General features: G+C 38.4%; 1 protein-coding gene across 2 annotated transcripts in view; it reads right to left on the reverse strand.

Moving 5' to 3' along the window:
- LOC123512434 (G patch domain-containing protein 1-like) overlaps positions 1-26364 on the reverse strand; it is a 176940-nt gene that overhangs the window by 49457 nt on the left and 101119 nt on the right. For both annotated transcript variants that reach the window (XM_045268848.1, XM_045268847.1), the window contains exons 8-11: positions 23732-23862; positions 22055-22157; positions 21302-21515; positions 11552-11669 (exon numbers count right to left, since the gene is read on the reverse strand). In XM_045268848.1, the coding sequence (XP_045124783.1) occupies positions 11552-11669; positions 21302-21515; positions 22055-22157; positions 23732-23862 (566 nt within the window). The remainder of the gene's footprint in view (positions 1-11551; positions 11670-21301; positions 21516-22054; positions 22158-23731; positions 23863-26364) is intronic.

Raw genomic sequence — 26364 nt, forward strand, 5'->3', positions numbered from 1 at the left:
TAGTGTAATATGCAAGATGTGTGAGAGAGTAATAAATGGATCGAGTTCCTTGAAGACAACAACTTATTATTAAATAGCCAATTTGGTTTTAGAAAAGGTCGGTCGTGTGTAACAAATTTACTGAGTTTCTACTCTAGAATAGTTGAAGGAGTACAAGAGAGAGAGGGATGGGTTGACTGTATTTATTTGGATTTAAAAAAGGCATTTGATAAAGTACCACATGCAAGATTACTGTGGAAGTTAGAGGAGAAGGGTGGACTAAAGGGAAGCACATTGAGATGGATAGAAAATTATTTGAGAGGGAGAGAAATAAGAACGGTAATTAAAAATATGAAGTCCAACTGGAGAACAGTAGAGAGCGGAGTGCCACAGGGGTCAGTATTGGCGCCAATACTTTTTCTCATATATATAAACGACATACCAGAGGGAGTGAACAGCTACATAAATCTGTTTGCAGACAATGCAAAACTGTGCAGAGTTATAAAGCAAAAAGAGGATTGTGAAATACTGCAAGAAGACCTAAATAAGATCTGGAAATGGAGTACAAAGTGGGAGATGGAATTCAATGTGAACAAAAGCCATGTCATGGAAATGGGAAAGAGTGAAAGACGACCTGTGGGAATCTATAAGATGGGAGATGGAGTAGAACTGAAGAAAGTAAAAAAGGAAAAAGGACCTAAGAGTGACGATGGAAGAAAAAAAATCAACCGGTATGCCATATAGATAAAATATTCGGAGACACATATAATTTGCTAAGGAATATTGGAGTAGCATTTCACTACATGGACAAAGAAATGATGAAGAAATTGATAAGTACTATAATAAGACCCAGATTGGAATATGCAGGAGTTGTGTGGACCCCCCACAAAAAGAAACACATAAGGAAGTTGGAGAGACTACAAAAGATGGCTACAAGAATGGTTCCAGAATTTGAAGGGATGACATATGAGGAGAGACTAAAGGCTATGGATCTACCAACTCTGGATCTGATAAAAGTTTAGAAATTGATGAATGGAATGGATCAAGTGGATAATGAGAAACTGATCCTGAGAGAGGATTATGACATTCAAAGCACAAGATTTCATATTAAAAAATTGAGGAAGGAAAGATGTCTGAGAGATGTTAAAAAATATAGTTTCCTGCAAAGATGTGTTGAAATGTGGAACAGTCTGAGTGAAGAAATGGTGTCAGCAACAAGTGTGCATAGTTTTAAATAAAAATTGGATAAGTGTAAATATGGAGACGGGCCACATGAGCGTAAAGCCCAGGCTGGAATAATGAAAGGGAGTTTTTCTGCTTCAAGGAGGAAAAAAACAAATATGCAAAGGATAGTCACAGTCGAGAAAGAAATTAGATGCTTGAGGGAGATGATCTCTATGGTTTTCGAAAAGCAGGTTCAGTTGATTGAGGAAAACAAGGAGCTGAGGGAATGAGGGAAAAATGTGATAAGCTAATAGAAATGGTGAAAATGAACAATGACATGAAAAAACTCTGAATGAAATAAAAAGGGAAAACAGCATCCTTATGGACAAATGTGAGAACTATGAGGTGGCTTTACAAGACCTACTGGTGAAACTTGACACTAATGTGGGAGGAGGAGAGGGGATAAGCAAAATGAAGCTAGAAGAATGGAAGAAAAAGTGAATTTCACTGAAGTAGTTAAGCAACAAATAAGGGAGAAAATTAAAGACAGTCATACAAATAATCAAAGAAAAGGAAGAATTAGTGAGAGATACAGTGGACAAAAAAAATGTATGGTTATATATGGACTACAAGAGAAAAAAAAAAGTTAAATTTGTGAGAGAAAAGGAAGAGAAAGACATGGTTAAGCAAATTATCTAAGTGATCCAAGATGAAGAACAGTCTTGAGAAGAAGTAGAAGAAATATAGACTTGGTAAATATACGAAGGGACTAAAAGACCACTGAAAGTTAAAATGAGATAACAAGTAGGGGTAGAAGAAATAGTACCAAGGACCAGAGAGTTGGATGGTAAGACAGAATACAACAATATTTGGATAAGGAAAGATATGAATCAAGAAGAAAGGGAAAAAGAGAGAATACTGAGAATTGAAGCAAAGGAGAAAAACAAGAGGATAGAGAATGAGAAGAAGAATTTCTACTGGAGACTGCCAGACATGAGGCTGAGGAAAAGCTATATTCAGGAAGGAGACAGAAAGCACTAAGAATCATGTACACAAACATAGATGGATTTAAATCAGGAAGGTTGGAAGTAAGAGATTATATATTGGAAAAAGTACCGGATGAGGTATGTACAACAGAAACAAAGTTAAGTGAAGACATCCAAGTGAACTTTAAAGACCTGGGATATAATGTTTGGAGGAGATACAGAAGGGGACAAGCAGGAGGAGGAATATTGATAATGACTTAAGAGGATATACACATAGACAGGGTACAGTACAGAGATAGACTGGCAGAGGTTCTAAGCATAACAATTAGGACCAGTGGGAGTATTATAGTAGTATATGTGCCACCAAAGACTAATATATGGAGGCTTGATGTCCATAAAGAAATGCAATAGGAAGTGGGAAATTGCCTGGACAATATGTTAAGGAAGGACAGAAGAATGCTACATGTGGGAGATTTAAACTGTAAGCATGTAAATTAGGAAGAGATGGATGTAAACAGTCATGCTGGACATTGGAGGAAAGAAGTGTTACAACTGGCAATGGTAAACACATTGGACCAATGGGTGAAGGACTACACAGGGTATATAGGGGAGGAAGAACCACCTATGCTGGATTTTGGCATTAAAAAAAAGATACTTGTCCAAACGTCAAATATCAGAGCCCAATGGGGAAAAGTGATCATATGATTATAGAAATTGAATTAGAGGATCAGAAAATTTTAAAATGTAATGAGGGACACAAACGAAAAAGATGGAATGATGCTAGGACAAATTTTGAAGGACTAAGAAATTACTTTGGTAATATTGGATGGTATGAAACCATGCAAGCTAGACAGTCCAAGAAAAGTATGATATATTCCTATACAGGTAAAGTGAAAGGGTAAAGAGATATGTTCCTCTGTACAAAGAAAAAGAGAGCAAACACACATGGTATTATGCTATATGTGCAAAAGTTAAGAAAAGTAAGGATGCAACTTGGGAAAAATTAAGAAAGCAATGAAACAAAATTAATAGGAAGCAGCATGAAGAGGCATGTAACAAATACATTAGGATAAGAAGGGAGGAAGAGAGAAATTTTGAAAAGGCTGTAGTGAAGAAATGTGAAAAGGAATTCAAGCTTTCTTATAAGTTTATAAATAGAAAAATGACAGAGAGACCATCACTAAGTTAATTAAGGAAAATAGGACATATGAAACAACAGAAGAAATGAGCGAACTTGTGAATGAGAGCTTTAAATCAGTATTCAAGGATGAGGAAGATTTTATAGAATCAAACAACCAAGCGACACAAGAAAGATTGAGAAACATTGTGGCACATAAGCAAAAAATAAGTAAACTGTTAGAAGGGTTGGATGTGAGGAAGGCAATGGGGGTTATATGGAGTGTTAGGATGGACACTGAGAGAATGTAGAGAACAACTGGTGGAACCAATCTGGGATGTGATCAACAACTCTCTGATGGAAGGGAAGGTACCAAGGGAGTGTAAAAGAGCAAATATAGTCCCAATATATAAAGGAGAAAAAAAGGCAGAATCCCTAAGTTATAGATCAGTGTCACTGACTAGTGTTGCGGGAAAGATCTGTGAAATTGTAATTAAAGAAAAATGGTTAGAATATCTGGAAGAAAATTAAATAATAAATAACTCCCAATTCGGTTTCAGAAAAGGAAGATCATGCATGACAAATTTACTAAGCTCTTATACAAGAGTAATAGATGAAGTACAAGGGAGAGATAAATGGATTGACACCGTGTATTTAGATATCAAGAAGGCTTTCGAGAGAGTACCACATAGAAGACTCCTATGGGAAATAGAACACATCAGAGGAATAAAGGGAAATATCTTAAAAAGAATGACAGACTAACTAACAGATAGGGAAATGAGGACAATGATAAGAGACACCCCATCTAGTTGGAGCACAGTCAAGGGTTCAGTGCTGGCACCAATTATGTTCCAAGTATATGTTAACGATATGCAAAAGGGTCTGAGTAATGACAAATTTGTTTGCAGATGATGCGAAGCTTTTGAGGGTATTAAGGAACATCAAAGACTGTAGGGAATTGCAGAAAAATATTAACAAGATCTGGACGTAGAGCCAAGAGTGGAAATTAGAATTTAGAACCAGGAAATGCCATGTAATAGAAATTGGTAAAAGTACAGTGGTACTTCGACACATGATTTTAATTCGTTCCATGACGATCGTCGTATATCAAAAAATCTTATATCAGATCAATTCTTCCCATAGAAATTAATGGAAATAGAATTAATTCGTTCTTGTGATATGAATTTACCCCACCCCCCAAAAATAAAAAATTAACATGCTTTAAATACCAACTAAATATAGATTTAATATAAGGTAAATACAATGTTTATTGTATGCATGATATAAATTAACTATATTGCTCAAAATAACAACTTAATCTGCAAAACTCGGGACACGTTGATAGACGTTCATCACGGAAGACTGGGGCACGTCTATAGACATTTAGGCTTTTTACAGCTATATTTTGGCTATTTTCTTCCCGTTTTCTTTGCTTATGAGCTGGCAATACTCATCAGGAGCAAACATATGCTCTACATCACTGTGTCACCAGTGATGAATGGTAGCAGCGACAGTGATTTCATTTTCATTGGGAAAAGAGAGAGAGAGAGAGAGAGAGAGAGAGAGAGAGAGAGAGAGAGAGAGAGAGAGAGAGAGAGAGAGAGAGAGAGAGAGAGAGAGAGGAGATAAAAGGGGCCTGTTTTCTCTCACTCCAGCCAAGGCAGCTGAACCCGATCGGACGCAAGGCCACGTAAACCGGTGATACTACCTCATTCAACCTGTGATATTTTGGTAACCATGACATCTAGAGACTTTTGATTTTTTTGCATCGCAAAGAGGAAGAGTTGCTTGTGGGTAGAAAACAATTTGTACTCACTCGTTTATTGAATTTCTAAGTGTAATCAGTATGTGAATACAGGCTATTTTGTGTGTTTCTCGCCACACTGCCGAGGAACACAGACACATACATGCACAGATGAACAATGATACACAACGCGGGCTGAATGTTCAGGTGGACACGGGTAGCTGAGTGATCGCTGCGCCACCTACCGATGGCTATTCGTATCTTAAAAATATCGTCGTATTTCAAGGCGTAAATTATATAAATTTTTTCATCGTATATAAAAAAAATTGTATGTTAGGGCGATCATATCTCGAAGTACCACTGCAATAGAAGACCTACATGGGAATACAAAATGGGAGAAGAGATTATAATGAAAAGGAGCAAAGAAAAGACCTGGGAGTGATTATACAAGACAACCTGTCTCCAGAAAGACATATAAATGGATTACAGGTAACTCTCGATATCCATGATAAATGTGTTCCAAGAGGCATCGCGTATATCAAAATTCGCGTAAAACAAACATGTAATTCTCATAAGAAACAATAGATAATAGGGCGGATGCGGAATGTGGTCCAAAAAAATTTGTACAAAATACTCTATTTATTTGGCTAAATTAACATGTTTTTATTATTTACCATTCTAAATACTAGAAGTGTATTTGAGGCGCCCCAAGCCTATTTGTCGTAACCCCGTCAACTCTACTTTCGAGTAAAATGCGCTCAAAGTTAAACACTGAAAACGCGCAGGAAATCGGACAGAATATATAAGTATTATACATCAAATGAAAGATCTCGGGTAGTTCTGTTTAGTTATGATGGTTTTCAACAGTAAATCCGAAAATTTCGAGTTCATGTCCATTGATTTTTTTAACCTATTTCCGTAGTGGTAAATTTTTTATTAGGTGAAATGGTTTCTAAAGTGCTAGTTTAAGAACACATGTTAAAATTAGGAGTGTGTGAAGATTTCATGATGATAGCTGCAAAACTCGATTTTATATGAATTTTTTTCGAGCGAAAAATAAACAATTTATTATTAGTGCAACTTTCATTATCCTTCCAAGTTTGTTTTATTTTCTATTATTGTTTCGAAAGGGTTGACTAAAGGTAAAAGTACATATTTATGCATTGTCATTACCTAAAATACAATTCAAGGCTGGGGACGTTGAAGGGGCGCTGGTAGAAGCCATAACTTCAGGAAAAGTAGCATATGTCTTGCCATGGCGAGTTAAAGGGCGACACACGTGAGAGGGAGTGGGAGAGAGAGAGAGAGAAGAAAAACATGCCTCTCATTGGCTGAGGCGCAGCGTGGGTGTGACGTCACGTGCTTACGCGCTGCTGATTGGCTGGCTGCCAGCAGCTGTGAGCGTGGAGATACAACAACACCGCTCGGGATGCAACATGTTAGTCTCGATTTTCCCTGTCATGTTTTTGCGCAACTTTGCACCTTGTTTTAGGTGCCCAAATGATTGAGTTTGGCTTGGCCGACCTTAGCATATGACTTTTACACCATTCCCCTACACCGAGCAACTGTTAACTCAGAATCTCAATTTTCCGGGGTTACGACAATATGGCACGGGGCGCTTCATTTAAAGTAAAGGGAAAAGTAAGAAATAATAAGAGAAAGCAAAAAATAATAAGAGAAAACAACAAAACAAAAAATACGTAAACACAACACTCACTGCGTCACTGCCTTCACTACTCACACCAAAGTCAGTCACCATCTTCCTCTGAGCTTTACCACCTTATCAAAAATCCATTTATCAAAAATAACCACACATACAGAAGATGAAGGACGTTTTGGGGCCATCTTTTTGAATTATAGGCAGATTGAAAAGATTCCGTCTGTATGTACTCAGTGCTGGGAGACTGCAAATGAGGCACGAGAAGAGCGGAGCTCCCACCTATCAGCCAGCTGCGGAACTCTCTGGCCCACAGTTTGAAATTGCGTCTGGCGCTCAGTTTGAAAATGGGGTTGGGCCAAATCGCGTATAAGCAAACCGATCACGGAAATTAAATTAATTATAATATTTTTTTGGTCGCATTATAACAAAAACGTGTAAATCAAACGCACGTAAATCGAGAGTTAACCTGTATTTGCTTCAACATACAGGACCCTAACTAAGATCAGGGTGGCATTTTACTACATAGACTAGAGTATGATGAAAAAGATCATAACCACTATGATAAGACATAGACTAGAATATGCAACAGTGGTGTGGTGGTCACCATACAAGCAGAAAGACATCAAGAAAGTAGAAAGAATTCAAAGGACCGCTACAAAGATGGTGCCAGAAATAAAGGATCTTCCTTATGAAGAAAGACTGAAGGAAATGGAACTACCATCTTTGAAGGACAGACGGGAAAGGGGAGACCTAATAATTATGTATAAGTTAGTAAAGAATATAGAAAAAATAGATAGATAAGACCTGGTATCACTGATGAAGGATGGAGGCAGGCAAACAAGTGGACACTCCAAAAAGATCACATAAAGTCAGTGTTCGAGAAACATTAAAAAGTTTAGTTTTCTACATAGGACGATGGATATCTGGAATGGATTGAGTAAAGATATTGTAGCAGCAGAAAGTGTGCACAAATTCAAGGAAAAGTTGGATAAATATAGATATGGAGACAAATAAGGACGGTAGTTAAAGATATGAAGTCCAAGTGGAGAGCAGTAGAAAGCGGAGTGCCACATGGGGTCAGTATTGGCACCAATACTTTTCCTCATTTATATTAACGACATGCCAGGAGTGAACAGCTACATAAATCTGTTTGCAGATGATACGAAACTGTGCAGAGTTATAAAGCAAAAAGAGGATTGTGAAATACTGCAAGAAGACCTAAATAAGATCTGGGAATGGAGTAAAAAGTGGGAAATGGAATTCAATGTGAACAAAAGCCATGTCATGGAAATGGGAAAGAGTGAAAGACGACCTGTGGGAATCTATAAGATGGGAGATGGAGTAGAACTGAAGAAAGTAAAAAAGGAAAAGGACTTAGGAGTGACGATGGAAGAAAATAATCAACCGGTAAGCCATATTGATAGAATTTTTAGAGAAACATATAATTTGCTAAGGAATATTGGAGTAGCATTTCACTACATGGACAAAGAAATGATGAAGAAATTGATAAGTTCTATAATAAGACCCAGATTGGAATAAGCAGGATTAGTGTGGACCCCTCATAAAAAGAAACACATAAGGAAGTTGGAGAGATTACAAAAAAATGGCTACAAGAATGGTTCCAGAATTTGAAGGGATGACATATGAGGAGAGACTAAAGGCTATGGATCTACCAACCCTGGAGCAAAGAAGGGAGAAAGGAGATCTGATACAAGTTTATAAATTGATCAACGGAATGGACCAAGTGGATAATGAGAAACTGATCCTGAGAGAAGAATATGACATCCGAAGCACAAGATCGCATAGTAAAAAGCTGAGAAAAGGAAGATGTCTGAGAGATGTTAAAAAATATAGTTTCTCGCAAAGATGTATTGAGACGTGGAACAGTTTAAATGAAGAAGTAGTGTCTGCAACGAGTGTGCATACTTTTAAAGTAAGATTGGATAAGTGTAGATATGGAGATGGGGCCACACGAGCATAAAGCCCAGGCCCTATAAAACTACAACTAGGTAAATAGATTTATATCAGGAAGTTTGGAAGTGAGAAATTATATATTGGAAAAAGTGCCAGATGTGCTATGTTTGACAGAAACAAAGTTTGGTGAAGATGTCCAAGTGAATTTTAAAGAGCAAGGATACAATGTTTGGAGGAGAGATAGAAAGGATAAAGCAGGAGGAGGAGTATTGATCATGACTCGAGAGAATATATATGTGGAAGAGATACAGTCCGCAGATAGACTGGCAGAGGTTTTAAGTATAACAATAAGGACCAATGGGAGGGAAAAAGAAGTATCATAGTTGCATATGTACCACCAAAGACTAATACATGGAGGCTTGATGTACATAAGGAAATGCAAAAGGAAGTACTAAATTGCCTGGATAACATGCTAAGGAAGGATAGAAGACTGTTGCTCGTGGGAGATCTAAACTGCAAACATGTCAATTGGGAAGAAATGGATGTAAGCAGACGCACTGGACATTGGGGGGATGATGTGCTACAACTGGCAATGGTAAAACACATTGGATCAATGGGTGAAAGATTATACGAGATATAGAGGGGAAGAAGATCCATCAATGCTGGATTTGGTATTTAAAAAAAAAAAAAAAAAAAAAAAAAAAAAAAAAAACGGAGCCATGTCCAAACATCAAACATCATACTCCAATAGGAAAAAGTGATCATGTGGTCCTAGAAATAAAATTAGAGGATTGGCAAATTTTGGAATATAATGAGGGACACAAACACAAGAGATGGAACTACACTAAATCAAATTTTGGGGATTAAAAAGTTATTTTGATAGTATTGATTGGAAAGAAATTATGCATGGAAAGACAATTCAAGGAAAGTATGATATATTTCTAGACAAGTATAATGAGGGGGTAAAGACACACCTGTTATAATGCTATATGTGCAAAAGCTAAAAAGTGCAAGGATGCAGCATGAAAAAAATTAAGAAGGCAATGTAATGAAATTTTAAATAGGAAGCAGTATAGAGGCACAAAATGAATACATTAGGATAAGAAGGGAGGAGAGAAACTTTGAAAAGGATGTAGTGAAGAGATATGAAAAAGAACCCAAGCTTTTTTATAAGTATATAAATGGTAAAAATGACAAACAGAGACCATTACTAAATTGATTAAGGGGAATACGATATACGAAACATCGGAAGAAATGAGAGAACTTATGAATGAGAGCTTTAAGTCAGTATTTAATGAAGAGGAAGAGTTTATAAAGCCAATCAACCCAGCAGCACAGGAAGGATTAAGAGACATCGTGGTAAGAAAACAGAAAATTAGAGAATTGCTAGAAAAGGCGGATGTGAGGAAGGCAATGGGACCAGATGGAGTGTCAGGATGGACACTAAGGGAATGTAGAGAGCAACTGGTAGAACCAATTTGGGATGTAATTAAGAACTCTTTAAGGGAAGAGAAGGTACCAAAGGAATGGAAAAGAGTCAATATAGTCCCATTATACAAAGGAGGAAAAATGACTGAGCCCCTAAATTATAGACCGGTGTCACTAACTAGTGTGGTGGGTAAGATCTGTGAAATTGTTATCAAAGAAAAATGGTTAGAGTATCTGGAGAGAAATGACATTATTAATAGCTCCCAATTTGGTTTTAGAAAAGGAAGATCATGTATAACAAACTTACTAAGCTTTTATACAAGAGTAATAGATGAAGTACAAGGAAGAGATGAATGGGTGGATGCAGTGTATCTAGTAGATATCAAAAAGGCTTTTGACAGAGTACCACACAGAAGACTCCTATAGAAAATAGAACACATGGGCGGAATTAAGGGAAATATTTAAAATTGGATAACAGATTACTTAACAGATAGGGAAATGAGGACAGTGATAATAGATACACCATCAAGTTGGAGCATTGTAACCAGTGGTGTACTGCAAGGTTCGGTGTTGGCACCAATAATGTTCCAAATATATGTCAACAATATACAAGAGGGTTTGAGTAGCTACATAAATTTGTTTGCAGATGATGCTAAGCTTTTGAGAGTTATAAAAAAAACAAAATGATTGTATGAAATTACAGAAAGATATTGATAAGATCTGGAGATGGAGCCAGAAGTGGAAATTAGAATTTAATACTAAGAAATGCCATGTAATGAAAATGGGTAAAAGTAATAGAAGACCTGCATGGGAATATGCAATGGGAGAAGAGATTATAATGAAAAGAAGAGAAGAGAAAGATTGAAAGAGTGATTATAAAAGACACCCTGACTCCAGAAATACATAGAAATGAATTATTTGCTTCAACATACAAAGACACTAACGAACATCAGGGTAACATTCAATTACATGGATAAAAGTATGATGAAAAAGATATTAACCACTATAAAACCTAGACTAGAATATGCAGCAGTGGTATAGTCGCCATATAGGCAGAAAGCTATCAAGAAATTAGAAAGGATACAAAGGGCTGCTACAAAGATGGTCCCTGAAATAAAAGATCTTCCCTATGAAGAAAGACTGAAGGAGATGGAGCTACCAACTTTGAAAGATAGATGGGAAAGAGGAGACCTAATAACGATGTATAAGTTAGTAAACCGTATGGAGAAGATAGATAGACAAGACCTGGTAACACTGATGGAGCAGGGAGACAGACAAACAAGAGGACATTCCAAGAAAAGCATAAAAAGTCAGTGTCATAGGAATATCAAGAAGTTCAGTTTTCCACATAGGACAGTAGACATCTGGAATGGATTAAGTGAAGAGATTGTAACAGCAGAAAGTGTGCACAAATTTAAGAAGTTAGATAAATGTAGATAAGGAGACAGGTCATTATGAGCCGTGCTCGAACCCTGTAACATACAACTAGGTAAATACACACACACACACACACACACACACACACACACACACACACACACACACACATGTACACACACCGTGTTGCCATGGAGGACACAAGAGGTTGGAAGAGTTTGGCAGCACGGCTGAACTCCTGCAGCTCCCGCTCCCTCTCCCATTCTGTCATGCTCTTGGGCTGGGCCAGGTAGAAGCGGTCTGTGGGGTACCACACATAACTCAGTGAGCATAGCAGTGTGAAGCATGACATTTTTCCATGCTCATTTATGGGCACTGAGAGATGTCATATTACTGTACATATCCTTTCATAACCACCCTCTTATAATGATATATAAATGTTTATCCTGTCTCTTTACTAATGGAAACTACTATTTCATATACAACAACTACATTTGATTTTGAAAGTTTTAAACTTCAACATATCTATGTTCCCAAAACTAAGCTATTGACCATCATCACTAATTTGGAGTCAAAAGTACTGACAAATAAATTGACAACACAAAAATAATTATAGGATAACCAATAACCCAATATTGTTATCACAATAAATTATTAAAAAAATGCCCACCTATACTCCCCATAACAAGGCAAATCAGTACTGAGGTGTGTTTTGGCACTAAATCTGCAGCTCAAATGACAGCAAGCCTGGCTCAGGGTCAACCTGAGAGCTTGGCCTCAACACTTAGTCTTGCCCAATTGCAAATGGTCAGAGCCAAATAGCCAAAAACCATCTTTATGACATCCACTGATCTTATGGATGTGAGGCTGTTTCACTGTGATGCCTTAACTTGCCTCACCACAATGATCATCAGACACAGATGAATAAATATGGTTAGACTTCATACATGACAGACTCAACTAGAGTCCTGCATGACAACTGGCCATGTCATGCTTGGTGCTTGCTTTAACATTCTGTAAGGTAATTTGCTTTTTCCTCAACAGATGAGCTTATCATCAAAGAAAAGGAACCAAATAACATAATACAGTGGTACCTTGAGATACGAGTTTAATTCGTAATGTGACAGCTCGTATCTCAAAAAAAAAAAAAAAAAAAAAAAAAAAAAAAAAAAAAAATCCTACTGAAATGCCATTATTCCATTCGAGCGTCTTCAAAACGAGCACATAATTTTTTTTTTCATGTGTTTTTAGGTAAGAAAAAGGTATTTATAAATAACAAATATTGTATAAAAACATAATAAAACATAACAAAAGAGAATATAAAGAGATAAACTACTTTCATAAAGTACATATATCAATCTTGGAGGGGGTGCATTCCACAGGACGTTAACCTGCCACATCTTGCCCCCAAACCTCACTTGGGACTGTCAATCAGCTGGAGTGTACAAATATAACCATCTGCAGGAGACTGGCTGCTCCAATGATTGCAGAAGAGCTCTTTGACAATCATGTAAACATTATTCATAGAATAAATGATGCAGGAACCATTCACACATACTGCATTTGATGGTTCATAAAACGTATAGGCTCATAGGACATACCCAGTTTTGGCAGACATTGTAAAAAAAAAAAGATGAATGAGGAGATTCAAGCTCTGTGTATGAAGTAAAGGATTTCAACTAACATTTGAAGACTCTCATATGCATTTAGATCATTATTAGATCCCAATATTTTGCATTTAAAAACTTCAATATTTCCTAGTGGCCTATGTCTCAATCCTGTTGTGAGACATAAACATGTACTTGGCATATGGCATCAGTAGTGATTGAGAGGCTTCAGTGCTTATAATCACTTTTTTTTTTTCTTATTACATACAGTGGAGACAATGCTCGAACTTAATTAGTTCTAAATGGCTGATCGAGTATAAAAAAATTTGACAATCGATACCTTTAAATAGGGTAATTTGTTCTAATCTTAACAAAACTTTAAGTTTGTAAGAATTTCAATGTTATATTTTTATAATTTTGATTTGGACATACCATAAGTGAAGGCTGGTGATGGATAATGTAGAAGAGGAGAGGAGAAGGGTTGGGAAGGAGGAGGGAGGTTATTTGGCAGAGGACGAGTCACCATCCATGAAAACGTCTGGAGTGATTAATGTAAATCCACTAGTGGAGGGATGTGGCTCACTAAAATTTACACTCTCACCAGTTTCTTATCTTCACCACCAATAAGCCTCTTTGGCATCATTGTAAGTTTCTAAAAGAAAAACTACCAACAGATTGCAAAAGAATGTTGTTTTTCTCTACCAACAAAATGACTGGCAGGACTAAGGAAGCACACCAGTATCCAGTATACTGGAATACTAGTACAGTAATAAATACTCCGCTTAACGAATGTTCGTCTAACGAATTTTGGTTTAACGTACTATATAAAGTTAGACCAAAAAGTCCGCATAACGTACAACCACATCCGTTTTAGCGAATTTTCTGGGTTTGAATTTGCCGGGTGAAGGACTGAACGCGGCAGCTTCGCTATGTCCACCATTTTGGGGAAGTGGCACCAGATAAAAGAAGCCTCATTGGTCGTCATTCAGACTGGACAGCTGCGACTCCAGCGCATCCGAGATCTGAGACTTGACAGGATGGAGCTGATGTTGGCCACATGGATTGAGGACCGAAACCAGAAGTGAATGCCTGATAGCCAGGCTTTGATCATGGACAAAGCGCGATCGCTGTGGGATGCCATCAAGGTGGAGGAAGAGGCAGAGCCACAGCCATCCACCTCAGGACCACACCAGTATGAGGAATTCAAGGCCAGCAGGGATGGTTTCGGCGGTTTAAGGTGAGTAACTAAAAATACGTAGCTTGTACGTGGTGCACGTATACAGGCAACCCTCGCTTAACCCCTAAAGGGCCGGCCTGGGTGGTCATCTACAACATCCACAGGACCGGCACCTCAGCACCAAACACCGAAAATAGCCTATACTCACACACTTGATTCTGCTGAACTACAATGCAATAACAAATTACTTTGTCGTCATAGTCATCATCAACTCTTCTTCTTTTTAATTATTGCATGAAAACGTTTCTATGTGCTGTGGTTTTGGAGAAATATTGAGTTGAAGAGGAGAGACTTTTGGAGTTAGCGAGGCTCTTGCCCGCTCTGCTCGTTCGCTTGTGTGGCCTTGACTAGTGCGTAATGAAACGGATGCCCCATGCTCTAATTCTTATATATAGTCAATACTCTAAGCTTTCTCTATGTAATCATCAACAGCGACTGTCCTCACAGTAGATGTAAAAGGACGTGCAGGTTCTTCTGAAGCTGCTTCAGGTGTTGATTGAGCAAAATCAGAATCATTTGTACTTGTATCTGTATCTTCACTACCTTCATTCTCTATGCTCACGTCACTTAGTTCAAGTTCCTCGGGATCACTTGATAAGTACGAGGAGACAGTTCTATTGAGTTCCGTAGTATTCTGCTGTCGCTAAGAAGTGAAGCACGTGGTCGAGCTTGGGCGGGAATATGTCTAGGCGTTGAGGTGCTGGGCTCGGCAGGGTCTGGCAGGAAATCGGACGCGTCAGAATCCGTGTCAGTACGCCTGTCCATCGTGAGAGCGGGCAAGATTCTGAAGCAGTAGCCTAAACATATCTCTGGCAGTGTTGGCAATCAATGGTCATCGAAAATTATCGAAAAGTAAGTAAATTTAGCGCGAAAAAAGCAAAGCGGCTATAACCGCCCCCGGCCCTTCCGTGGAAAAGCGGCTATAGCCGCCTCCGGCCCTTTAGGGGTTAACGAAGGGGTTTCGTTCCTAAAAAACACTTCGTTAAGCGAACCGATTATAACAAGTTTAACCCCTGACTTGAACTTCCATTGAGAATAAGCAAAGCGAGAGAGAATCATAATACAGTGAAAGGTTTAATGAAAGTAAAAATTATGAAGTTTAACATTTAGGCAGTTACATTTAATTTAAGTCATTATAATGTACACTAATGTATGTATGTACGTAATTTTATAATGTTGATGATCTTAAATTTATGAAGGGAGGGAGAGTGAAACGGGAAAGACACTAACCAGCAACCTGTGGAATGTAAACAAAGGGCTCATCATGGTACCGCATACAAAACTTATGTACCACATTTCCACAAGGCTTTCCATTTTATCCATTGTAGAGTCACAAGTTCAGGTGGTTCTTTAGCTTGCAAGGAAGATACAGTCTCACCAGCCTTCTTAATAGAGTCTGCTGACTTGAAAATAGTAGAGACAGTATATGGAGTCAAGATGGGGTCCAGCAATGCTATAGTTTTCTCGCCTCTCTCGTGTCTGTGAATAATATCCACCTTCACTTCGAGAGTAAGAGACTTCCTGGTCTTCTTAGGAACGCTAGACCACATTGCAAGGCGATTTGGTGGTAAGTTGAGTGAGTGAAGATGAGCTGCTGCTGACGCTGTTATGGGAGTGAGTGGTGCGTGTTCTGTCCACGAGAGGCTTGATCTTGATCTTGATCTTGATTCTACAGGTGTCCCAGGATTACTCCTGAGGCAGGCCTTAGTATTTGCGGCTCCTGGTGTATTCAAAAGCTTGTCGGCTTGCGTGATATGGCTGGGCTTTCAAACTTGGAAAAACTTTCCTGGATAAAACTTCATTCAAGCGAGTTTGGTGTTCATTAAACGAGCAGATGGTAGTAAAATGAAACCTTCGTTGTAGTGAAATTTCGTTTTGTGAACCTTCGTTAAACGGGGGTTGCCTGTACATGTACAGGCAACTCCATTTAACGAAGGGGTTACGTTCCTAAAAAACACTTCGTTAAGCGAAACTTCGTTAAGCGAACCGATTATAACAAGTTTTACCCCTGATCTGAACTTCCATTGAGAGTAAGCAAAGTGAGAGTGCATCATAGTACAGTAAAAGGTTTAATGAAAGTAAAATTTCTGAAGTTAAACATTTAGGTAGTTTAATTTAAGTCATTATAATGTACACTAATGTATGTATGTATGTATGTAACTTTATAATGTTGATGATCTTAACTTTATGAAGGGAGGAAGAGTGAAACGGGAAAGACACTAACCGGCAACCTGTGGAATATAAACAAAGTGCGCATCATTGTACTGCATACAAAACTTAAGTGCCACATTTCCACAAGGCTTTCCATTTTATCCATTGTAGAGTCACGAGTTCAGGTGGTTCTTTTAGCTTGCAAGGAAGATACGGTCTCACCAGCCTTCTTAATAGAGTCAGCTGACTTGAAAATAGAGACAGTATAATATGGAATCAAGATAGTGGCCAGCACTGCTATAGTTTTCTGGCCTCTCGTGTCTGTGAATAATATCTAGCTTCATTTGGAGAGTAAGAGACTTCCTGGTCTTCTTACGAACACTAGGCCAATTGCAGGGCATTTTGGTGGTAAGTTGAGCTAGGGAAGACAAGCTGCTGCTGACGCTCTTATGTTTTGACTGGGGAGTGAATGTTGCGCGTGTTGTCCACGAGAGGCTTGATCTTGATCTTGATCTTTATTCTATAGGGGTCCCAGGATTTTTCCTGAGGCAGGCCTTAGTACCAGCAGCTCCTGGTGTATTCAAAAGCCTGTCAGCTTGCGTGATATGGTGGGGCTTTCAAATTTGGAAAAAAATTACCTGGATAAAACTTCGTTAAAGCGAGTTTGGTGTTCGTTAAACGAGCAGATGGTAGTAAAATGAAACCTTCGTTGTAGCGAAATTTCGTTGTGTGAACCTTCGTTAAACAGGGGTTGCCTGTATTTGTGTCTACAGGTTTCATATAAAGCCTGAAATAGATCGCATATTATACGTACTACAGCTATTTTATAAATATAAATATGTAAATCCTAAAATAGCTGACACGTAGTGCATTTCTTTGTTTCTAGATGCAGGAGGCGCTCCATAATATCAAGATTACGGGGAGCGTGCGAGTGCTGACGAGGTGACAGCAGAAGCCCTCCCTGACGAGTTCAAGAGGCTGGTGAGGGAGGGAGGCTACTCACCTCGCCAAGTTTTCAATATTGACGAGACGGGTCTGTATTGGAAGCACATGCCCAGCAGGTAATACATTTACGAAAATTAACGTAATAAGTTTTCAGTGTACAACTTAAATGTTATTAAATGTTATTAAAATGTTAATTAATCAAAACTTTCTTAAACTTTTCAGAACATTTGTGGTGAGGGCAGAGAGGTTGGCTCCAGGCTTCAAGGCCGACAAGGACAGATTGACGCTGGCATTGGGTGGCAACATGGAGGGCGACGTCAAGCTGAAGCCATTGCTGCTGTATCACTCAGCCAACCCCAGGGCCCTCAAAACCATTCCGAAGGACCATCTGCCTGTTATATGCCGGACTAACAAGAAAGCACGGGTGACAGCAATGGTCTTCCATGACTACATCTTTACCTACCTGTCGCCTTTCGTGAAGAAGTAAGTAAAAAATATTCATGCAGTGAAAAAATCTAATGCAAGTAAAAAAAAAAAAAAAAAAAAAACGATTTGTAGTGTGCTATTCGTGATATAGTATGTACATACATGTGTGCATACATACGTACATGTGTACATACTAAGTGTACTAAATTATTTTATTTTTCAATAAAACACCTCTTGTTTATTAATATACAATTTTATTTAACCAATATAGTATGTTGGGGATACTTGGTTATTAACCCTTTCAGGGCGCAAATAGGTTTTTGGGTCATGTCTGTGAGACACAAATTCGGCCGAAAAATTGAGGTTTGCAAAAATGGAAAAAATCAATATTCTCATGTAAAAAATATAGGTTTCTACTCACCCTGGAAAGTGGTGCAATAATGATGGGAAGTTGGCTTTCTGGTGATACGTTGTGTGCTGTTGAGTATTGCCATCGCACCGGTGGTTATTTTCCGCCGCACCTTGTGCAGGTGTTCTCACTAAATTACACTGAATTTTCTGCCTGATTTGAACTGCAGTTGCTCAGAACTGCTCCAGAATGTGCTAGGATAATTATTTTTCACACCTGCGCATACATTATGCCTATACTAATAATATAAAATAAGTTTTCAGAGTGTTTTCTTGATATACATACTATCATTAGTGAGGATACGCATGCCCATATATGGCAATATACGAAATATGCAATATACTACCAATAAACGAATAATATCTGGCATATCTGCTCTCTAACAACAAGATTTGATCATTACTCTTGTTATTTCTGTAAATAAATGCACAAATAGCCACTAGCGACGTTGTAAAATAATAATAATTGTGAAAAAAGGGGCATCTGATACTCTACTGTGTGGATGCCATTGTGACTATATTTTTCTTACCACGCAACTGATGGCGCATCCCATGAGTCGAGGGAGGATGGGAGAATGTCATCTGGCAACTAGCAGCAGTCAGGAGGCGCGTGGTTTAATTCTGTGACTCGTCAAATATGGAACCACGATCGTGGACAGGAGGCATTTTCCTCAAAGCCACGATCGTGGTCCAGAGCACTGAAAGGGTTAATGGTACAGGTACGTATATGTCATTTTTTAAATTCATGTGGTATGTTGGGAACCAGCCCAGAACGCATCCCCCTATTTCCATTATTTCCTATAGGAAAATTACGTCTGCTTAACGATTTTTCGCTCTATGAAGAGCTTTGACATCCCCTATCCTGTTCGTTAAGCGGAGTATTGCTGTACAGGCAAACCCCGTTTAACAAAGATTCACACAATGAAATTTCGCTACAACGAACATTTCCTTTTACTACCATCTGCTTGTTTAACGAACACTAAACTCGCTTAACCAAAATTTTATCCAGGTAATTCTTTTCAAGTTTGAAAGCCCCGCCGTATCACGCAAGCCGACAAGCTTTTAAACACACCAGCGCCTCTCATGGACAAAACGTGCACCACTCACACTCACTTCCCTAGTTCAAAACAATAATAGCGTCAGCAGCAGCTCATCTTCCCTCGCTCTACTCGTACATGCCACCAAAATGCTCTGCAATGTTGCCTAGCGTTGCTAAGACCAGGAAGTCTCTTACTCTTGAAGTGAAGCTGGATATTATTCACAGACACGAGAGGTGAGAAAATTAATAGCATTGCTCACCACCATGACTTGACTCCATCTACTGTCTCTACTATTTTCAAGTCAGCAGACTCTATTAAGAAGGCTGGTGAGACCATATTTTCCTTGCAAGCTAAAAGAACCACCTGAACTCGTGACTCTGCAGTGGATAAAATGGAAAGCCTTGTGGAAATGTGGTAGTTTTGTATGCGGTACAATGATGCGGCCTTTGTTTACATTCTACAGGTTGCCAGCTAGAGTATTTCCCACTCCACTCTCGCTCCCTTCATAAATTTACGATCATCAACATTATAAAGTTACTTAGATACATACATTAGTGTACATTATAATGACTCAAATTGAACTGCCTAAATGTTTTACTTCATAATTTTTTACTTTCATTAAACCTTTTACTGTACTATGATGCACTATTGCTTTGTTTACTCTCAATGGAAGTTCAAGTCAAGGGTCAAACTTGTTATAATTGGTTCGCTTAATGAAAATTTGCTTAATGAACAGTTTATAGGAACGTAACCCGTTCGTTAAGCAGGGGTTGCCTGTATTTTACTTTGATATTACTGGTACCAATGGTATCAGAATGGGACAATAGTGGTAACGGGGTGGAAGAAGCCAGAATTTTGTTTACAACCATGTGTGCAGCTACGAGTATTTGATAACCAGATATTTTCACCACTAATAAACCTTTGGTGTTAATTAAGTTTATTTATGAAAAAATGTTATTCTGACAACCGTGGCAGCACAACTAACTAAGGGGGGCAGGAAGAGGCCAGAAGCCTTTGTTTACAACTACGTGTGTGGATGTTCAACTATCAAAAACTTTTTCGAGTATTAAATCAAACTTTTGTGTTCGAGTACTGAAAAGTTTTACTATTAAGACGTTCGAGTATTGAGTCTCCATTGTATATGGAAGATAAAAATGTTAAAAGATAGATGCACTTTTAATTGTATGAAAGTGTGTCTTACCTCAAAGAGTAGTGGTATCACACTGTAAAGAACGTAGTGAAGCTTGCCCATGTCAAGATCAAGATCACTGACTTCATATTTTGTTTTGGTTCATGCAATCTTTGGTGCATGGTCATTGGGGCAAATTCCTGACTAGTGTCATTCTATGCAAATTACTGGTAAGTATGACCTAATATATATTGTTACCTTGAAAGAAAGAGTTATTTCATGGTGCAGTACCAATCATCACTTTTTTACATGTGTGAAGATGTCTGGGGTTTGATTTTTAGAGCCTCTGTTGCCACAGACTTACCACCAACCACAGATTCAATGCTGGACCTTGGCCTCACAGGATGCAGGCTCATTTCCTGAGACATTTTTGGAGAAAAGGTGCATCTTATGAACCATCAGATATTGTAAATACATAAATGAAAACAGCACTTTCAAAAAAAGTGAAAATGGTGAAAGAACAATCACAATGGGCAAGATCCCTGGGAAACACATGGATACCAGCTCAGCTGGGGCTGGATCAATACACCAACTAATGTCAGCACCCCAAAGCACGACTCATATCTCAAAACAAAAAAAAAAATTGACCAAATCATGACTCATATCTCAAAAAACTTGTATTTCAAGGTATTACTGTATATATGAAATAATTATAATTCACTTTTTTCTGTGAGAATAGTTTTTGAATAAGGATTTCCAACTGTCCTTTTCACCTTATGATTTTAAGATAAATAAGAAAAATTTTGAAGCATGTACTCATATCCTCATGTTTCAGGAATAAACCTGAAGAAGCAATTTTTTCATTATTATGGCTAAGGATTCTTGGAAGGGATTGCTGAAAAAGGAATCTGTTTTCTTGTCAACACTCTCCTATTCAATGCATGTTAGCCTTAATAGATGCTGCAAGAACTGTCACCACAAACATTTACCTTTCTGTCCTTTCTCCTTCATCCTTAGGAACAGCTCATAGCGTTTCTGTTTTTCCGGCACACTTGCAAACGGCTTGAAATCTGAACCAAGTTTCTTGTCAGATTTCTTGAATTCCTCATATATTTTGTCCACCTCTGAAGTATCAATAGGCTTGGTGGAGTCTCTGGGGCCTGCTGCTGGCTGCTGCTGTTGTCCCTTCACCCCCAATCTGATCTGAGTGGACAAATAGAACAGAGGAAGACAACATAATTTTTCCATCAGCTATATTCTCAAAGCATTATATAGAAAAATTAGGAAAAAGTCTCATTATAAAGGGTCAGGGATAAACCAATGTATGCTATCAGACTTTGTTGACATAAGCATTGCAATTGATGAGCAATTTTATGATCCACGAAAAAACATTTGATATATTTAAAGAAAAAATATTTTGAGATTCTTATTTGCAAAATATAAATATTAAATCTAAGAATTAGGTTTAATGGCAAAATAATTTTATCTATAAATTAAAGAATTCATGAACTGAATGTTTCTAAATTTAGATTTGATGATTTACACACATCTAAACATTATTCTATACAAATGGCCAAGAATGAGGCCACTTTCAATTACACTCATTCACTACAAAATTTCTCTCTTCATTAGATTCATGAGGTGTATTGCTATCAGACTAATAGTTCTGATCCATAACATTACTTTCAGCCAGAACAGCACCTCAGCCAGCACCAGTAGCACCAGGTGGCCTCAACACACACCTCAACAGTGGCCTTGGGTTTATCAGCAATGATGTGTGCACGGTGTTCTGCTGTCATGCTGTGGCGGCCAAGACCTCGCAGCTCACTCTCCTTGCGCTCAAACCTGCATGACAAACACCTCAATCAGCACTTGGGACGTATGCTTTCCTAATTCTTTTTTTTTTTTTGTCTAATCAATCCTTAGAGAGGTTGGCTGCTCTTTTATGTTATTGCCACTACCTTCCAGACAACTATCCTCTTTTCCTCAATGATATTCAGTTGTTATCCTCTTCTACACTGAAGATTTTCAGTCTGTCCTTTACTTATAATCTAAACTGGACACTTCCCATTTCATCTCTTGCTAAAACAGCTTCTATGAAGTTAATAATATTCAGTTGTTATCCTCTTCTACACTGAAGATCTTCAGTCTGTCCTTTACTTATAATCTAAACTGGACACTTTCCATTTCATCTCTTGCTAAAACAGCTTCTATGAAGTTAAGCGTTCTGAGGAATCTCCGCTAGTTTTTCTTATCCTACCAAATGCTAACTCTGTACTCAGAACATGTATTGAGTACTTTTCACATGTATGGGGGCATTCTACTCATACTATTATATTAGATAGGATGGAATGATGGAATCAAAAGCTTTTACTCTTTTATCAATTCCACTCCTCTTTCTCACTATCATACTATTGCATCTCTTGCTATCTTCTACTGCTATTTTCACATCAACTGCTCTTGCTAACTGCATGCCTTCCCTTCTACCATGGCCTCACTGCTCGAAACTTCCTTCTTTCTCTGATCCCTATTCTGTTCATCTCGCTAATGTAAGAGTTAACCAGTAGTCTCAATCATTCATTTCTTTCTCTAGTAAACTTTAGAACTTCTGCTTCTGTATTTCTGTCTACCTATGACTTGAATTAATTTAAGAGGGAGATTTCAAGGCATTTATCTCATTCTTTAGGCTAATACTCTAGCTCCTGTTTAGGGACTGGCATTTAAGTGGGCCTTTTTGTTTAATAACTTTTGTTGCCCTTGGCCTATTTTCCCTTTTTACATAAAAAGACAGGAAAAAATCTTGTTTTGTATATTCTCTTCTCTCCAGGCCCAATTGTATAAACTTTCCTAAATCTTGTAACAACACTCATCCTGCCCTTTTTGAATGTCCTAATATACTTTAATAATTTGCTTTTATCTTCTTCAAGATAGTCCAGTAAATCATCCATCATTAATGTAACTCTGTCCCTTGTACCTTCTGTCACACCCATCACCTGCATGTCTTCCTTCACTTCAATCATAAATTTTCTCTTTGTTCCTGCTCTCTTGCTACTACCTGAAAGATCCATCTTCAGTTTCTTCTTTCCAATGTTCTCCTTATCTCTATACCTAGTAAAACCATCTTAGTCTTCCATCTCTACCCTCAGTGCCTTTCTCTGATGTCTGTGTGGTGTCTCATCTGATGCCTCAACTATGATTTCATGCCTTACAAACTGTCCATAATTCTATGGTCTCATCCCTAATTCTTTTTTTTTTTTCTATATACATACAAGAGGGAACTCAGGCATCAGGCAACAAAAATTACAATAAAAAGAATAAATAAAACCTACTGAAGATGATAGTCTTCAATGAATTCAGTCAAAGGGTTATCAAAATTTGAGGAGTAGGCCATCAAAGCAGGCCACCACAACTAGGCTCACCTGCGACGGCGTGGCTTGTGGTGGGGAGTGAAGTCCAGTGGGATGGTAGGGGGTGGGTAGACTTTGTGCTGCTGCAGGGGCTGACTGCTCAGCTTGAACCCTTCAATGGCTTTCACCAGCCCCAACACTGCCTGATAGAACAGTGAGGATAATAACAAAGTATTAACAGACAGACTAGTAATGATATGAATTTATCACGCACACACACACACACACAAATTCATAAATGGAAAACGAAATAAAAGGGGGGCAATAGAAAAGGTAAAAAATGGGGAAGAAGTATATGAGGATGCTGGAGATATAGCTGAAATTTTGAACGACAACTTTTGCAAAGTGTTTACAAAGGAGGAGCATTTTATAGGAGAAGGGCCTACGGAAATAAAACAAATGCAGGACATCATGGTTACTAAAGAAGATGTAAGGAAAACTATAAGCAATTTGGATATTAATAAATCAATGGGGCCTGATGGCATATCTGGAAGGTTGCTAAAAGAATGTAAGGATCAATTGTTGAACCCCGTATTTGATATTGTGGAAACCTCCATACGAACAGGAATAGTCCCGAAAGAGTGGAAAAGAGCTGACATTGTGCCTATATATAAGAATGGTAGTAGAATGGAACCGTTAAATTACAGACCAGTATCGTTGACTAGTATATTGTGCAAAGTATGTGAAGAAGTAATTAAAGCTAAGTGGAGTGAGTATCTAGAAAGTGAAAACATTCTGAGTGAAAGGCAGTTTGGTTTCAGAAAAGGAAGATTGTGCGTAAACAATTTATTATGTTTTTATTCAAGAGTGACTGACATACTACAACATAGAGAGGGATGGGTGGATGCTATTTACCTGGACTTGAGAAAGGCCTTTGATAAAGTGCCACACAATAGACTGATGTGGAAACTAAAGAAAATTGGAGGAGTAAGTGATAAACTAGCAAAATGGATGAAAAATTACTTAGTGGGAAGAGAAATGCGAACAGTGGTGAAGGGAAGGAAATCCGAGTGGAAGAAGGTAACCAGTGGAGTTCCACAAGGGTCAGTGCTTGGTCCCATCATGTTTTTGATTTATGTTAATGATATGCTAGTAGGAATTGACAGTTACACGAATATGTTCGCGCGGACGATACCAAAATTATGAGGAGAGTAAAGAATGTGGAAGATTGTAACAAGCTACAGGAAGATCTTGATAAAATATATGAGTGGAGTAAAGAGTGGCAGATGGAATTCAATATAAACAAGAGCCATGTTATGAAAATGGGAAGAAGTAGATACAGACCAAACAGGGATTACAGGCTGGGTGATGAGAAAATTGAAGAGACCAATGAGGAGAAAGACTTAGGAGTAACCGTGCAAAACACTCTGTCACCGGAGAAACACATTAACAAGATATTTTGGAAAACATATAACATGCTTCAAAGGTAATTTTTTCCAAGTTTGAAAGCCCCGCCGTATCACGCAAACTGACAGGCTTTTGATACACCAGCGCCTCTTGTGGACAAAACGCACACCACTCACTCCCCCTAGTTCAAAACAATAACAGTGTCAGCAGCAGCTCGTCTTCCCTTGCTCAATATGCCACCAAAACGCCCTGCAATGTTGCCTAGCATTACTAAGGAGACCAAGAAGTCTCTTACTCTCAAAGTGAAGCTGGATATTATTCACAGACATGAGAGCATTGCTTCCCATCATGGCTTGACTCCATCTATTATCTCTACTATTTTCAAGTCAGCAGACTCTATTAAGAAGGCTGGTGAGACTGTATCTTCCTTGCAAAGCTAAAAGAACCACCTGAACTCGTGACTCTGCAATGGATAAAATGGAAAACCTTGTGGAAATGTGGTACATAAGTTTTGTATGTGGTACAATGATGCACCTTTTGTTTACATTCCACAGGTTGCCAGCTAGTATCTTTCCCACTCCACTCTCCCTCCCTTCATAAATTTAAGATCATCAACATTATAAAGTTACTTACATACATACATTAGTGTACATTATAATGACTTAAGGTGGTAATTCGTTAATTTGGTCAAAAAAATTGAAAAATTGGAAACTTGGTACTTGGGTTCGTCTCTGGAGAGGGAAGCCATGGCCGAAGTTGCCAGGCGCATAACGCACTGCTTACCTGGTAATGGCGGGTTTAAAGGGCCGGCCCTTTAAATACCCAAGCGTGCATACGCCCCTTTTTCTTCTAGTCTTTGTTTTGCTTGTATTTATTTCCTTTTTCGAGCTGTTTTATTTTTTTTTGCGTGATGTACGATAGTTTAGGATCAGGCAGTGAGGGTGAGGAAGACGCTACTCCCTCAGTACCAATTGATACAGCCTTAGGGAGTGCGCGTGCGTGCAGCCTACCTGTTGATCGTATTTTACACGTGTTGGGTTCCCAAACTGTGACAATGCCACGTGTAAGGCCATGATGTAACATGGCCTGAAACTATCTAAACAGCCACTACCAGCCTCCAAGCAGTTGTCAAGGGATTATGTAAGTACATATCTGAGTTTGGTACATATTGGAGTGAGTTATTTATTTATTTTTTTTCATACCATGTGGGCTTTTCATGGGAATTTATGGGCTAAAGGGGATACTTTTTAGGGTACCTCCTATCTTAAAGCCCACCCGCTAGGAAACCGTTGCCCCGA

Source organism: Portunus trituberculatus, chromosome 33 (assembly GCF_017591435.1).
Source record: "Portunus trituberculatus isolate SZX2019 chromosome 33, ASM1759143v1, whole genome shotgun sequence".
Taxonomy (NCBI): domain Eukaryota; kingdom Metazoa; phylum Arthropoda; class Malacostraca; order Decapoda; family Portunidae; genus Portunus; species Portunus trituberculatus.